Below are 16921 nucleotides of genomic sequence, written 5' to 3' on the forward strand. Positions count from 1 at the left end.
CGCTCTTAGGGTTTTAATTAATAAAAATTTTCTTATATATATTATATGTATAAATATATATATAAATATATATATTTAATAAATTGTCTTATTATATAAAGGAGGCCAGGACACATAAGATGTACATGCTCATCATAATTATAATTTAAAACATTTAAGTACTGGTTTTTAATAATTTCCACTTTTAAACTCAGATTTACTATTAAAACATTTAATATAGTCCTGTAAAATGTGCATATAGATATTAATGAGATCCTTTAAAGTGAATTAAACTGAAATTATTTCTTCATTAATCATGTAACTTGTATTGATTGATAAAAGAATTGATTGATAACTATGACTTGAAATAGATGCAAATGTTTATGTGATTTGTTTATAGCCTTAAAAAATTATATACTTATCCTTAAAAAAATATTAATATATTATACAGTATTTTTTGGTGGCCAATGAGGGACATACCACTTCTTAACTTCTATTGCCCTTTTTAAAAGAATATTCAAGGAATACTCATTAAAGGCAATGTGTTTTCCATGTCTGCTTTGTTTTCTCACTTAATAATGGTATAAAAATAATTGGCAAGCCATTTTTCACATTTTCAGTATGAATTATGAATGCTTAGGTTTATTGAATATAAATGTGTACGATTTTCCTTAATTAAAAAGAAATCTACCGCCTAAATCTTGCTTTGAATCCTTTAATTATTTTCTGTTCTGAAATAATTTCAAACTTTAAGAAAAGTTATAAGAATAACACAGAACTCCTCTGTATCCTGTGGTTCTTGAGATGGGTAATTCTCAGTTGTTGGTGTTGCATCCAGCCACATGCATGTATACATGATAATACGGTTGCTTCTTGATTAATTTTACAACATTGTGATTTAAAACTTTATCTTCCTGCTTTTTACTTTCAAATATAACTGATACCTTTATGTGATTTTTAGAAAAACAAATTAAACTGTTAATAACAAATTCCTTTTTCTTAGCTCACATACAGTTTCTTATTCATGTCACCAGTACCTGCCACCCCATGGAATTTTAGTGTATACATTTCTGATTGTCATGGGGAGAAAATTTGTAAGTGATGCTCATATTTCCTATATATTAATATTTAAGCCAAAGCAAATTAATTGTTTTTCTGAACATTAGGAGCCACGGAAAGAAACGTTGAGATTCGTGAGTTATTTCTGTAGATATATTCTTACAAACATTATAAAAATATAGATTTTTGTTGTTTTGTTTTGTTTTTTGTTTTGTTTTTGTTTTCTGGTTCAAAGGTCACCAGAGAGGCCTACAGGGGATCTTAGAGAAAGAATGAAGAACAAGCGCCAAGATGTGGACACTGAGTCCCAGAAACGAAATACAGAGGACTCATCCTCACCTGTTAGGGTAGGAATGAATTTCCCAAAACAAAGTTAAATTTCAGTAGTGAATTATTACTTACGTTCCATTTAAGTTATTATCTTGTGTGCTAAATATATGGTAGATGTATAATACCACAGTATAATGTTTTATATGGATAATGTAATGTAGAGAAAAAAAGTCCTCTGGGAAAACTCATAATTCTCTGAATCAATCCTTGGTGGTTAAGATGAAGGGAATTGGTTAGCAGAGCTCAGGCTAACCTGTACAGAAATAGGATTTCTGTATCTTGAAGGGCATCATGAGTATCTAAAAGTATTCTTAAATTTTCAGAATTCAGCTAGCCATCATATCCTGCTTGTTTCCAAGAAAGATTGAAGTGGGTTATTGTAAACATTTAGAATTTAAATCAGTGAAAGTAAGGCATGGTGGTGACAGAAACTGACCTAGAGAACTTAAGGAAAGGGAAGCTCATGTACCCACAAAATTTAATAGTGAATTTCCTGGCAATGAAACCAAAAGAGAAATCTATTTTATGATACAGCTCATTGAATTAAAGAAGACATCAGTGTTTCAAATATGGAAATCTCGTCCTCAGCTAGTTTTTTTAAAGAAATTTATGTATATGTATTTGTAACAGTTTCACTGGGATATAATCCACATAACATACAATTTGTCAAAAAAAAAAAAAAAAAAAAACATACAATTTGTCCATTTAAAGCGTACAATTTGGTGGTTTTTTTGTATATTCTCAGAGTCATGCAACCATCACCACAATCAATTTTAGAGCATTTTCATTATCCAAAGGAAAAACCTTTAATGGTTATACCTGTATCATCTGACTGACCACCAGCCTTACGCAACCACGGTGCCACTTACTGTCACTCTAGTTTTGCCTGTTCTGGATGTTTCAAATAAGTGCAGTCGAGCAGTAGGTGGCTTTGTTTTTGGCTTGTGTCTTTCACCTACTATAGTGTTTTCAAGGTTCATGAAAGATTTTTAGGGTATATCAATATTTTAGTCCTTGTTTTTGCCAAATATTCCACTGTATTAATATATCACCTTTTGTTTACCCATTCACTAATTGATGAACATTTGGGTGGTTTCCATTTTTTGGCTTTTATGTATAACATTGCTGTGAACAGCCATAAATAGTTTTTTGAGTGACCTATATTTTCATTTCTCTTGGGTTTATATCTAGAAGTAGAATTGCTGAGTCATATACTAACTCTATGTTTAATTTTTTGAGAAACTGGTAGGTTGTTTTCCAAAGCAGTTATACCATTTTGCATTCTTTCCAGCAGCGTATGAGGATTTCAGTTCTCACATCTTTGTCAGCATTTGCTGTTACTGAACTCTTTGATTAGAGCCATCTTAATGGTTATGAAATGGTAATCTTACTATAGTTTTTGCATTTCTCTGGAGGCTGATGATATTGGACGTCAGTGATATTGAACAATAAGATGTGCTTATTGGCCATCTGCATATCTTCTCTAGAAACATGTCTTTTCAGATCTCTGCCTTTTTTTATTTTGGGTTATCTTTTTATTGTTGATTTGTAACAACTCTCTATATTTTAGATACAAATTCCTTATTTATGATTTGCAAAAATTTTCTTTCATTCTGTGGGTTATCATTTTATGTTCTTGATGATGTCCTCAAGCACAAATGTTTTTAGTTTGATGAAATCCAATTTATCTGTTTCTGTTGTTGTTTGTGCTTTAGGTGTCTTATCTAAGAAACCATTGCCTAATTCAGGATCACAAAGATTCGTGCCTTGTTTTCTTCAAAGAATCTTTGAGCTTTAGCTTTAGCTTTGATCCATTTTGAGTTAGTTTTTGTTTATGTTTCAGCCTTATTCTTTTTTATGTGGATATCTTAGTTGTCTCATAATCTTTTTATTAAAATTATTGAATTGTTTAAAGAGAAACCTTTCTGATAATTAAAGCTGCATAGAGGCTTGCTTATAACAGTTTTTGATCCTTGATTTAAAAAGCTGCATTACGGTTTTACATTATAGTTTGTAGAGACTTAAATTTGGGAACCTAAAGTAATATACTTTTAAGCTATAGTTTTCTAATGTCTGATGATACATAATACTGTTTAGAATTCTCAGATAGTAGTTCTCCGCTAGAAGAGTGTCTATATAAGAATTCTTTTGGAGGAGAGATAGCTTTTTGTGAAATACATTGCTGATACTCTATCTTTGATTTACTCAATTAGAATTTCTTGATAGGGGCTGAGCATGTGTATTGTATTTTGGAATAACCGATTAACTCAGAATAAGGAATGAACTCAATGACTTGCTGGCAATGTTTAATAGCCACTTGGGGGAAAAAAGCCATGCTTTGTAGGATTTACCAATTTCTTTGGCATAAATGTTCCCATCCTGGTCAGTTTCAAGCTAGCAAAGTGGTATCACTGAATACGAAGTTGGGAAAAATACTCGTTTTCAAACCATTTATTTTTCACACGTACACACATATAATAAATGTAATCAACCTCAAGAGTAAAATGTACTGAAATATTTAGGAAGTGAGTTTTGAATAATACTTAACTTGGTTTTTATTATTTGTGTAATTGTTAGCTTATAGGATTTAATTTTCAGTCATAGCTGTGTTTAAAAATGGCTCGTACAGTTCCTAAAAATTTAATAGTTGGCTCTTGTGAGTCATTGTGAACTGGTCCTAACACAGCACTAAATGGACTATAGTTCAAAAGGCAAACATCTAGAATTCATATTCTGAAGACATTATTTTAGGAATTTTTTTTTAACTCTGCTGTCAGTTTCCTTATCTGTAAATGGAGGCCATAGCCCTATCGTGTGTTGCTGTGAAGAAAATATATGTAAAGCAAGTAACATGAGTGGCTGATGCATGATGACTATTTAATAAATGGCCTGTACAATATTAGAATAACTCCTGGCTTTTCCTCTCTAATACAGATTGGTGTTATGCTCTTAATAGGAGATGGACATCAGCATTGGAGATTTAGGTTGTTAACAGGTGTCTAAATCTAAGTGTGTTTCTAATCATAAAGGTTTATATGTTCAGCATATCAGTTTAGTAGACAGCAGAGTTGGCCATTTCATCAAGGAACTTAAAGCCTGATTCTCACTTTCCCTAGATGAGAAAGCCCTCTAAGGTGGTGAGTATCATGCACATCATGCACAAGAGTGATCAGGTTTTAGGAAATTCCCTATCCAAACTTAGGGAAAAGTGTTAGTAAGCTAGGATACCAAGGTATTAATTATTTTGAGTGATCTGACAGGATAACAAATGCTGAGCATTTCTGTGATACATTCCTAGTGCAACACAGACATCTGTTGATCTTTATGTAATGGACTTCTATGGGAAAGTCAGATCTAGTTTAGGGGCAGCTGCAGGTTAGATAACATAGAATAGCTAAGAGAGGTTAAGGTACAAACTCACTGTAATTCTACCCCTTCTCTGCCCCTGAATTCAGCTCCACTGTGTTTGAGTTACGAGGTTGATAACCCATGATCTTGTGGGGAGATAAGTTCATAAAGAGATAAATTGTAATTCTATAGAGTATGGTAGTATGACCGAGAGAGAGGAGCAAAACCTGCAGTGGAAGGAATAAATAACTGGGGTGGGGAGCCAGAGAACCATTTCACAGAGGGACATGACATTCGCCCTGAGCGTAGGAAGGGTAGGTGGGATGAGAGAGGGGGTGGTCAAAGTTTAGAAAGAGGAGAAAACCAACACAGTAACAATGAGTAGTTTTAAAGGACTAGTGTGTTTGAGAAACTGTGAAGCTCTATGCCTAATGTATAGAAATTATAGCATGTGAATTTGAGGTGAGGGCTGAAGAGGTAGATTAGGTAGATCAGATTGTGAACAGTCTTAATGTGTCAGTCAGAGCTTGGCAAGAGAAAAGAGATTTATATGCCAGGAATCTATTATTCACAAATTCACTTCCAGACCCTGGAACTAGTAAGTTCACTTACTGAATAAATGAAAAGTGATTCTGATGTGTTGCCAGTGTTGAGAACCCCTGGTGGCCTGGGGTCTGTGCTCCACTGGGGCTGTTAAACACTTAAAATGTGGCTGGTCTGAATTGAGATGTACTATAAGTGTAAAATACATACTGAATTTCAAAGACTTAATGATGTAAAATAAAAACCAAATAGTTCATTAATAATTTTTATATTTATATGTTGGAATGACGATATTTTGGATATAGTGGGTTAAAGATGTTACCAGAATTTTAATTTTCCATTTCTTTCTCCTTTTAATATCGAAACAATAAAATCCCAAATTACATATGTACATATTATTACATATGTATCATATTTCTGTTGTAAAGGGCTGTTCTGCACAATCTGAACCAAATTTAACACAGTGGAACTAAATTTAACACAGAGTCTTGAGGTAGAGTCAGTAGCATTTGAAGACCAAAAGAATGAGTGGAGGGAACATGTTAAGCTTAACTGAGCTTTCCAGGACAATAAGTGGAGAGAGAATGAGTTGGATTGTAACCCCTTTTGTATACTAGGCTCAAATCATGGACAACTAATTTTTGACACTATTTTTAGTACTTGTGGGGATACTAATATGTTATAGTCCCTGTTGAATTTCAGTTGCATTATCTTATGTTTAACAGTTCCAGAATAACAATTAACAATAATATCACTAACGATAGTGTCACTGAGAACAGTTTAAGATTTCTTTTTAGTTCTTAGGGTATATCTCATTAGTGAAATATACCTGTGAAATCTATTAGGGATATAAAATCAAGTTATTGTATGTCAAGTCACTTGAAACAGTTCTTATCTGAGATCGAACCACAAAATTGTTACATTAGTTGGGTTGCTTCATTTAATTTTGATTTTTGTTTTAAGGCTTCTTTTTTCTTTTTGATTTTTTTTTTTTTTTTTTTTTAAGTAAGCTCTATACCTTGCATGGAGCCCATCATGGGGCTTGAACTCATGACCCTGAGAACAAGACCTGAGCTGAAATCAAGAGTTGGGTGTTTGACTAACTGACCTACCCAAGCACCCCTTCATTTTGTTTTTTAATCATAAAACATTTACATAGCTGCAAAGTTATATCTCCCAAACAGGTTACATTTTGAAAAGTCTACCTTTATCTCTTGGTTACTCTACCCTATTCTCTATCGGTAACTACTTTTAACTAGTTTTTGGATTCTCCTGCCACTTTGACACACACACACGCACACAAATATACATACACTTACATGTATATAGGTACATATACAAATTAGGGTTTATGTAGGAGTATTTTTGCTTTTTCTTAGATAAAAGGTAGCATACTGTATACATTTTTGTCATCTTGCTTTTTTTATTTATTGCTGTATCTAGAAAACTGTTCCATAGGAATATGTAGAGATACTTCTTATGCCTTTTTTTTTATTTACCAGAAATCTGTTTTATCATATTAGTAGACTTATGTAATAGTATATTCAAAAGTATTTCCAAAGATAACATTTTTAAAAAAATGAAAATAACAAAACCATGTGAAGAAAGCAAATTAACAAAAACAGACTGATGAATCACAGACCTTTACCCCTGAAGCAAATAATAAACATTATATGTTAATAAAAAAATTAACCAAAACAAAAAACCCTCCATACTGACCATCTAGATTCTAGAATATTAAGAATAACAGAGAATAATTTTTCTTGATACATATTAAATACTTTAATCAGTTGCTTAACTGCTTCTATCCATAATAGCACATCACTGGTACTTCTTGTGCCTTTTTATAGTCACATAGCACTTCATTGTATGAATGTGCCGCCTACGGTTTAACCTGCTTCTCCTGGCAGCCGTTTCAGTTAGTTCAGTCTCGCTCCCGCAGACAGAGCTGCAGTGAACAGCTTTGTGCACTTGTATTTTTGTTTTGGGAGTTTGTTTTGTTTTGTTTTTGCTTCAGTTTTTTAGTGTGTCTTAGGGAGAGATAAATCCCTTGAATGGAACTGCTGTGTCAAGGGTAAATTTCCTATGTAATTCTGCTAAATAATGACCATTCTTTCCACAGCCATACCATTTGACATTGTTGCCAGCTGACAGAGCCTGTTTCTTCTGTGCTTTGCTAGCATATGTGGTCAGATTTTTTTTTTTTTTTAAGATTTTATTTATTTATTTGACAGACAGAGATCACAAGTAGGCAGAGAGGCAGGCAGAGAGAGAGGAGGAAGCAGGCTCCCTGCTGAGCAGAGAGCCCGACGCGGGGCTCGATCCCAGGACCCTGAGATCATGACCTGAGCCGAAGGCAGAGGCTTTAACCCACTGAGCCACCCAGGTGCCCCATGTGGTCAGATTTTTAAAGTCTTGCCAATTTGATCAAAAAAATTGTGTTTGTGTAATTTTTGTTTGTGTTTCTCTTACGAGTAAAGTTGGACATCTTCCTATATTTAAGAACCTTTTTTCTGTGAATTCTGTTCATATTTCCTGCCCATTTTTTCATTTTTTGTGGGTTCTTTATTTGTAGAATCTCTATCTTATAGGGATAATAATTTTTTCATTTATGGTATCAGGTACAGGTAATTTCCTCAGTTTTTCATTTTTTAATATTTTATTTTTTAGTTTAGATATATAGCAGAATTGATGAGAATGTACAAAGGTTTCCCATATCATTTCTACCTCCACACACTCTCAACCTCCCATACTCTAAACATCCTGAACCAAAATGGTACATTTCTTTTTTTTTTTTTTTTTTTTTTTTTTGGTCAGAGAGAGAGGGAGAGAGAGCAAGCACAGGCAGACAGAATGGCAGGCAGAGGCAGAGGGAGAAGCAGGCTCCCCGCCAAGCAAGGAGCCCGATGTGGGACTCGATCCCAGGACGCTGGGATCATGACCTGAGCCGAAGGCAGCTGCTTAATCAACTGAGCCACCCAGGCGTCCCCAAAATGGTACATTTCTTAAAATTGATGAACTTTCACTGACACATCATGATCACTCAAAGTCCATAGTTTATATTAGGGTTTACTCTTGATATTACAAATTCTATGGGATTGGTCAGATGGATCAAATGACATGTGCTCACCATTATATAGTATCACACAGAGTAGTTTCACTGCCCTAAAAAGTCTCTGTGCCTTTCATCATTCTTTTCCCCTATCTCCTGGTTACCACTGTTTCTTTTACTGTTTCCAGAACTTTACCTTTTCCAGAATGCCATATAGTTGCAATGATACAGTATGTTGACTTTTTAGATTGGCTTCTTTCACTTAGTAATATGCATGTAAGGTTATCCCATCTCTGTTTATGCCTTGATAGCTCATTTCTTTTTAACATTGAATAATATTTCATTATCTGGATGTACCACAGTTCAGTTTGCTATTCATCTTTTGAAGGACATCTTTTTTTTTTTTTTTTTTTTAGATTTTATTTATTTGAGAATGAGAGAGAGAATGAGAGGGGGAAGGTCAGAGGGAGAAGCAGACTCCCTTCTGAGCAGGGAGCCTGATGTAGGACTCGGTTCTGGGACTCTAGGATCATGATTTGAGCCGAAGGCAGTCACTTAACCAACTAAGCCACCCAGATGCCCCATCTTTTGAAAGACATCTTGGTGGCTTCCAAGTTTCAGCAGTTATGAGTAAAGCTGCTACAAAATACATCCTTGTGCAGGTTTTGTGTAGACACAAGTTTTCAGTTCATTTGGGTAAAAACCAAGGAATACCGTTGTAGGATTTTATGATCTGAGTATGTTTAGTTTCTTAAATTTTAGTTTATCTAGTTGAGGAAGTTCCCCTCTATTTCTAGTTTGCTAAGACTTTTTATCACTAATGGGTGTTGGAGTTTGTCAGATGCTTTTATTGGATATCCATATCAATGGATATGATTTTGTCAGATGCTTTTACTGGATAGCCATATATATGGATATGATCCTATGATTTTTTTTTGCTAATCTCATGTGATGGATTACATTAATTGACTTCTGAATGTTGAACCAGCTTTGCATACTTGGTATAAATCTCATTTGGTTGTGTTGTGCAATTCTTTTTATATGTTGATGGACTTGATTTGCTAATATTTTCAGGATTTTCACATCTGTGTTCCTGAGAAGTATTTGTCATTGCAAGAAAATTGAAATGTCTTTGTCTTGTTTTCGTATTAGGTATTTATGCTGGCTTCATGGAATGAGTCAGGAAGTATTCCCTCTCCTTCTAGTTTCAGAAAAAGATTAGAGAATTGCTGTAGTTTCTTTTTTAAATGTTTGATAGAATTCACATGTGAATCCATGTGGGCCTAGTGCTTTCTGTTTTGGAAGGTTATTGATTCAGTTTCTTTACTACATATAGGCTTATTTAGATTATCTGTGAGTTATGACAGATTGTCTTTTTTGAGGAATTAGACTATTTCATCTGTTTATCAAATTTATGGTCATGGCATGTTCATTGTATTCTTTTATTATCCTTTTGAAATCCTTAGGATTTGTAGTAATGTCTCCTTTTTTGTTTCTACTATTACTAACTTATGTCTTTTCTCTTTCTCTCTTTCTTATTTAGCCTGATTAGAGGCTTATCAATTTTATTTATCTTTTTGAAGACTGACTTTAGGTTTCATTTATTTTTTTTCTCTATTGATGTCCTGTTTTCAATTTCATTGATTTCCACTCTAATTTTTTTTATTATTTATTTTCTTCTTACTTTGGATGTAATTTGCTCTTCTTTTTCCAGTTTTTTAAAATGAGAACTTAGATTATGGATTTTAGATCTTTAGAAATGCTGTAAATCATTCTTCAAACACTGCTTTCACTGCATTCTATAAAATGTTGATAGGTTGTATTTCATTTTCATTGTTTTAAAGATTTTATTTACTTAGAAAGGGTGAGTGCATGTGCTTTCATGGGCCGGGGGAGGGACAGAGAGCGAGAGAATCAAGCAGACTGTGCTGAGCATGGAGCTGCACCTGGGGCTTGATCCCACGACCTTGAGATCATGTCCTGAGCCAAAATCAAGAGTTAGATTGCTCAACCAACTGAGCCACCCATGCACTCCTCATTTTTATTTTATTTAGTTTGAAATATTTTTAAATTGTTCTTGAGATTTTTTTCTTTGACCCTCATGCTAATTAGAAGTGTGTTGCTTGATCTCCACATATTTAGGGTGTTTTCAGCTATCTTTTTGTTACTGATTTCTAGTTTAATTCCATTGTAGTCTGAAAGCGGAGATTGTGTGATTTCTGTTCTTTTAAAAGTGTGTTTTATAGTTGAGATCTGTTTTGTTGAATGTCCCATGTGAGCTTGAGAAAAATGTGTATTCTGTTGTTGTTGGATGAAGTAGTCTATAGATGTCAGTTGTTTCCAGTAGATTGATGGTGCTTTTGAGCTCAGCTATGTGCTTACTGTTTTTCTGCCTGCTGGATATATCCATTTTTGACAGAGGGGTGTTAAAATCTCCATCTGTAATTGTGATCATTTCTTCTCTTTACAGTTGTATATCAGTTTTTACCATACATATTTAACACTGTGTTATTAGGCACATATAAGTTAAGGATTGTTATGTCTTCTTGAAGAATTGACCCCTTTATCATGACATAATGTCCCTTTTTGTCTGTGGTAACTTTACTTGCTCTGAAGTCTGCTCTGTTATTAATGTAGCTACTCCCACTCTTTTGATTAATACTAGCATAGTATATCTTTGTCCATCTCTTTCTTTTTACTCTGTATGTGTCTTCATATTTAGGGTTGTTTCTTGTAGACAACATGTATTTGGGTCTTGTTTTTTGGTCCACTCTGACAGTCTCTGGTTTGTTTGTTTTTTAAGATTTTATTTACTTGCGTAAGAGCATAAGAGAGAGCACAAGCTGGGGGTAGGGGCAGACTCCCCGCTGAGCCAGGAGCCTGAGTGGGGCTCCATCCCAGGACTCCTATAATCATGACATGAGCTGAAGGCAGCCACTTTACTGACTGAGTCACCCAGGAGCCCCTGACAGTTTCTGTTTTAATTGATGGAGTCCTTTGATGTTTAAACGAAGTATTGATATAGTTGAATTAATGTCTGTTATATTTGTTAAAGTTTTCTATTTGTTACCATTGTTCTTTGTTCCTATTATTTTGTCTTCTGCTCTTTGTGCCTGTTGTGGTTTAAATCACACATTTTATATTATTCCAGTTTTCTCTCCTTTTCTAGCATATCGGTTTACTTATTTTTACTTTTTTTAGTGGTTGCACTGGAGTTTGCAGTGTAAGTTTACAACTAATTCAAGTCCTTTTTCAAATAAGACTGTAGTGCTTCACAGATAGTCCAAGTACTGTATAATAACAAAATATTACTCATTCTTTGCTCTGAAATATCATAAGTGATATTGGGATTTTCTGCTTTTTTAAGGTTTAGTAGAATTCCCATGTGAAACCAACTGAATCTGGTACTGTTTTATGAAGAGTTTTTAATGGAAATTTTGACTTCATTGAAGTCAGTTTTGTTAAATTGTATTTTTCTAAAAAATTATTTCCTCTGGATTTTTAAAACTGTATAGAGTTGTGTGCGGAAATCTCATGTTTTCCTTTATTTCTCTTTGTTCTAGTACCTGTTTTTACTTTGTTATATCTGATTTTGGATATTTGTGCTTTTCTCCTTTTTCTTGTTTAGCTTAGCCTATGTTTTTTAGTTTTTGGTTTTGGTTTATTGTTTTTTGTTTTTGTTTTTAAAGAGTTAGCTTTTGAATTTATAGATTAGTTCTTTTTCTAATATGTGTGTTTTTTCTTTTATTCTTTCTTTGGTTTATTGTATTTCTTTTCTTTGTCGAACTGGTTGAGCATTTATTTTCACTTGATTTATATTAGTATCTAATGCTTTAAAGTTTGATAAATGGTTTAGCTGAATTTATGGATCTTATATGTCATGTTTTCATTATCATTATTTTCGTAATTTTTCTCTTTAGATTTGGATTTCATCTATGATCCAATAATCTTTTAATTACATGTTTTGCATTTTCAGGTTGAAGAACTTTTTGTTCGTGTGTGTTACTTTGATTTAGAAAGTAACTACTATGTTATTACTCTTTATATTTCTATTTTTTTAACTTAAATGAGATTTTCTTTGTGACTTAAGATGTGGTCAGTTTATCTGAATTTTCCCTGTGTGCTTGAAAAGGAGGAGTATTTTCTGTTTTTTTCGTTACCAGGTTCTAGAATATCTCTAAAACATCGTTATTTTGATCTTCTGTATTTTTAATATATCTTTGCCTACTTGATCTCTTGGTTTGAGAAGACCTTGTTGAAGTATCTTAGTGGTATGTCTCTGTCTACTTTTCTCTAAATCTCTTATACTTTCTGCACTTCACTGCTGTATTGAGTGCATAGATACAAAGATAATAACTGTTCTCTTTTCATTATAATTTTTTTTAAAGCAGTGTTTAGAAATGACTTGAGTTTGGTTATCTGTTGAATGTTCTTTAAAGTATACAGTCTTACTTATTTGTGGTGCTGTGTATAATGGAACAAGATAATATAATTTTTGTTATTATTTCATAAGAGAAAATCTCCATTAACCCTATTTAGGGGGTTTTCTTCAGTAGTTACAAATTATAGTACAGTTTCCCCAGTATAGATCTACATTTCTTTATTCTCTGTGTTTCTGTAATAGTGAAAGGATCTGAAATTGTACGTCTTTGAATAATTTGAAATTTTAAAATGTCTGGTTGTAGCTATTCTAATAGCTATAAACTGAGCTGAGTTTTGGGGCTAATGTTCAGGCCAAAAATCAATGAACCATTGTTCATTTTTTAAAGTTTTTAACCCTTCATCAAAAGTGTCCAATTGAGAAGTTTAATGAAAACATTAAGGTGAGAACCATAATCTCAATAGTAGTTTTTTCCAGTTGTTAATAGTTTTTTTTTTTTTTTAAAGATTTTATTTACTTATTTGACAGAGATCACAAGTAGGCAGAAAAGCAGGCAGAGAGAGAGAGGAGGAAGCAGGTCCTGGGATCATGACTTGAGCCGAAGGCAGAGGCTTTAACCCACTAAGCCACCCAGGCACCCCTTGTTGATAGTTTTGATATGATATGTGGTAATAAATTACAAAGAAGAAAAATTTGGATTAACATTAATTGTAGAGCTTCTGACAGAAAATGAAGAATTCACTAATGACATTAGTGTTTTGTGAAACTAAGTGTATTTTTAGAATATTAGGGTTTGGAATCATTGTTCTCTTTTTTTAAGCTTTTTAAAGATTTTAAAGATTTTAGATTTTATTTATTTTAGAGATAAAGAGAGTGGGAGTAGTGGGGAGGAACATGGGAGAGGGACAAGCAGACTTTTGAGCACAGAGCCTGACATGCGGCTTGATGCCATGACCCCAAGATCACGACCTGAGTGGAAATCAAAAGTTGGATGATTAACCAACTGAGCCACCCAGGTGCTCCTGGAATCATTATTCCTTAAAAATAAAAGACATTAAAAAAAAGAAAAATTCTTGTGTTTAAAAACTTGATATTCTTTAATATAACAGAATTATTACTAATTATAATAATTGTATATTATATATAATAATTATTAATTATTACTAGTATAATAGAATTATTACTATGAAAAGAGGTTTAGGCTAGTAATGGACAAATTTACAGTTGTTTTAAAGTGGATATTAGTACAAGGGGAGAATTTCATTGGTCTATAAGTAATTGAGTTATTCTTTGACTAAATAAATGTTCTGTGATAATTTTTATCTATTAGTCTCAAAGGAAGTTTCTCCAAGAATTTTGGAATGATGTGAGGAAATGTAATGAGATTATATAGGACAAACGGAAAAGGTAGTTGAAATAGATTTTTTTTCCTCTTCGCATCTTCTTTATCTCATCTAATACATAATAATACTGTTCCCTGTCATTAACAAAGAACAAACTTGTGTTAGGGATAAATAGACTTCATTTTAGGAACAAAATGTCAGTTGTACTAGTATGGTCTAGGATAGCTTGATCTCACCAATGGTTGTGGGTAAGTCCAAAGGAGAAAGAGTTGGCTGTATTTCAAACAACAGACATTGTTAAAGAATTGTTAGTCTTGTTAAGAATTGTTATTAATCTTGGGGTGCCTGGGTATCAGTTAAGCATCTGCCTTCGGCTCAGGTCATGATCTCAGGGTCCCTGCGTGGCAGGGAGCCTGATTCTCCCTCTCTCTCTGCCACATTCCCTGCTTATGTGGGTGTGCCCGTGTGCCTGCTCTCTCTCTCTCAAATAAAATCTTTAAAAAAAAAAAAAAAAAAAAAGAGGGGCGCCTGGGTGGCTCAGTGGGTTAAAGCCTCTGCCTTTGGCTCAGGTCATGGTCCCAGGATCCTGGGATCGAGCCCCACGTCGGGCTCTCTGCTCAGCAGGGAGCCTGCTTCCCCCTCTCTCTACCTGCCTCTCTGCCTACTTGTGATCTCTCTGTCAAATAAATAAACAGAATCTTAAAAAATAATAATAATTTTAATTATTATAATAATATATTATAATAATAATTATAATAATATTTCAGCACTATTATGGTTTATATACTTTATATAAATTTATATACTATATATAAGTTTATATACTTTATATATAGTATGTAAATTTATATAAAGTATATAAACTTATATATAGTATATAAATAATATATATATACTATATATAAATTTATATACTATTAATAGTATATATGGTTTATATACTTTGAGGGCCCTCCCACTACAGTATCCTGGATAAGTGACAACAAACACATTTTAAATGCATTGCTGCTTTCTCAAAAATGCAAAACAGCAGCAAAAACAAAGAAACACTAACAGGGAATTGAGACCAGGGATTAAGTAGCAAACTTGAAAGCTAGTGGTGACCTAGAAACTTTTATTAGTATTAGAACTGGTCAGAGCCTTTGGTCCATCTGTGGGGAGAGAGCTGTTGAACTGAAGGATGGAGCTGAAGAATTTATCCAGAATACAATACATAAAGACAGGGTTATAGAAAACGTTGAAGAGATTTTAAAATGTGAGGGAAATACTTAGAAAATTTGATGTACCTCTCAGTTGGAACTCCAGGAAAAAATAGAATGTAGGAGAGTCAATATTGAAAGAAATAGTGCTGTGAATTTTCTGTAATTGATGAGACAAAGCTGCAGCAGATACAGAAAACACAATATACATCAAGTAGAATATTATTATGCAATTGCAAAATACCAGAGTTACAGAAAATATTAGAAATACCCCAAGAAAAAAAGCTCCTACAAAGGAGCAACAGATTGATATCAATAGAAACGGAAGCCAAAAGACAGTGGGATCTTTCCAATATTTCCAAAGTGCTAAGATAAATCTGTCAACCCATAGCTGTATACCCAGTGAAATTATTTTTCAAGAATGTAGATATAATACAGATATTTTCAAATAAAATTGAAAGCGTTGAGTACTAGGAGACCTTCACTAAGTAGAGAATATCTAAAAAGATATATATCAGGAAGATAGCAAATGACCTTAGAAGGAGGGTCTGAAATGTGAATAATAAAGGTGAACAGAGAAAATGTTTACTGGGTTGGACAGTCTGTTTTGTATGGCCTTTGAAGTTGTCCAAAGTGTGGCCTTACACTTTGAAGAGGTGAGGTATACTACCAAAAGTGTAGTGTAAATTGCTTTGAACTCTCTGTAATCCATTCCCTCACTTTTTCCTTTTGTATCTGCATTGTGTTTTGGGGGAATTGACCCTGGTTCACTGCTGGGGCCTGATTAGTTTGATTCAGTCAAAGTAATCCCATTCTCCTTGCTAATTCAGTTGATTCAGGAACCAGGCCTAAATCATTTCTCCTGTGATCATTACCTTGGTTGGTCATATGGCTGAAGTTGGCCTACTCAAACTGAAGGAAAGAATTCTTATTTCGTGATTGAGGGAGAGGCATGTGGGGAGAACCTAAATGGCTTCTTATTATGGTAAAAGAAATATGCCTTATCATGGTAAAAGAAATAATGAGAAGTCAACATTAGGAATAGCAAAGCTGTAAGATTGGAAGAACACTAGAAAGTTTGATCTCTAATGATTTCAGTATATTATTAAATCACCGAGCCCTGAAGTTTTCTCTGTTTTATGTGAGATTATAATTTAAATTTACAGTTTATAAACTTACAGTATCTTACTTAAGCTCCACCTGAAACTTAGCCGGCAAAGCAACTTAGACTTCATTAATACAAGTATAATTTCAGTTCTACACCAGGAGAAATAAAAGCCATATGCTGTATACTGCTCTGACAAGACTAGATTAATATTAGTTACCACATTTTATTGAAGTACATTGGTAAATTAGTATGTCCAGGGAAGATGACAGAGTGAGGAAGAACGTGAAAATCCTGAGATGTTAACATATGATCGATATGAACTGTAGCTTTCTTTGGCCTGGTATGAGAAGATGCTGAAGAGATTTAATAATGCTGGTGTTCACATATTCAAAGGACTGTCGTGTGAAAGAAGCATTAGATTTATTTTTACATGATCTAGATGTCAGAACTGATTCTAATCAGGAAGAATTCTGGAAAGGTGTAAGAGTTGCAATCAGTAGAAGAAAGAATGTTTTAATACTCAGAGCTGTCTGAAAATGGGGACAAAGGATGCAGCAGTGAAGAGCTATCAGCGGAGGT

The 16921-nt window shown here is 33.6% G+C and overlaps 1 protein-coding gene across 7 annotated transcripts in view; it reads left to right on the top strand.

Moving 5' to 3' along the window:
- The window catches only part of ZC3H13 (zinc finger CCCH-type containing 13), a 101747-nt gene that overhangs the window by 8653 nt on the left and 76173 nt on the right, over positions 1-16921 (top strand). For all 7 annotated transcript variants that reach the window (XM_047723473.1, XM_047723478.1, XM_047723475.1 and 4 more), the window contains exon 4: positions 1274-1385. In XM_047723473.1, coding sequence (XP_047579429.1) covers positions 1274-1385 — 112 coding nt within the window. The remainder of the gene's footprint in view (positions 1-1273; positions 1386-16921) is intronic.

Source organism: Lutra lutra, chromosome 3 (assembly GCF_902655055.1).
Source record: "Lutra lutra chromosome 3, mLutLut1.2, whole genome shotgun sequence".
Lineage (NCBI taxonomy): Eukaryota > Metazoa > Chordata > Mammalia > Carnivora > Mustelidae > Lutra > Lutra lutra.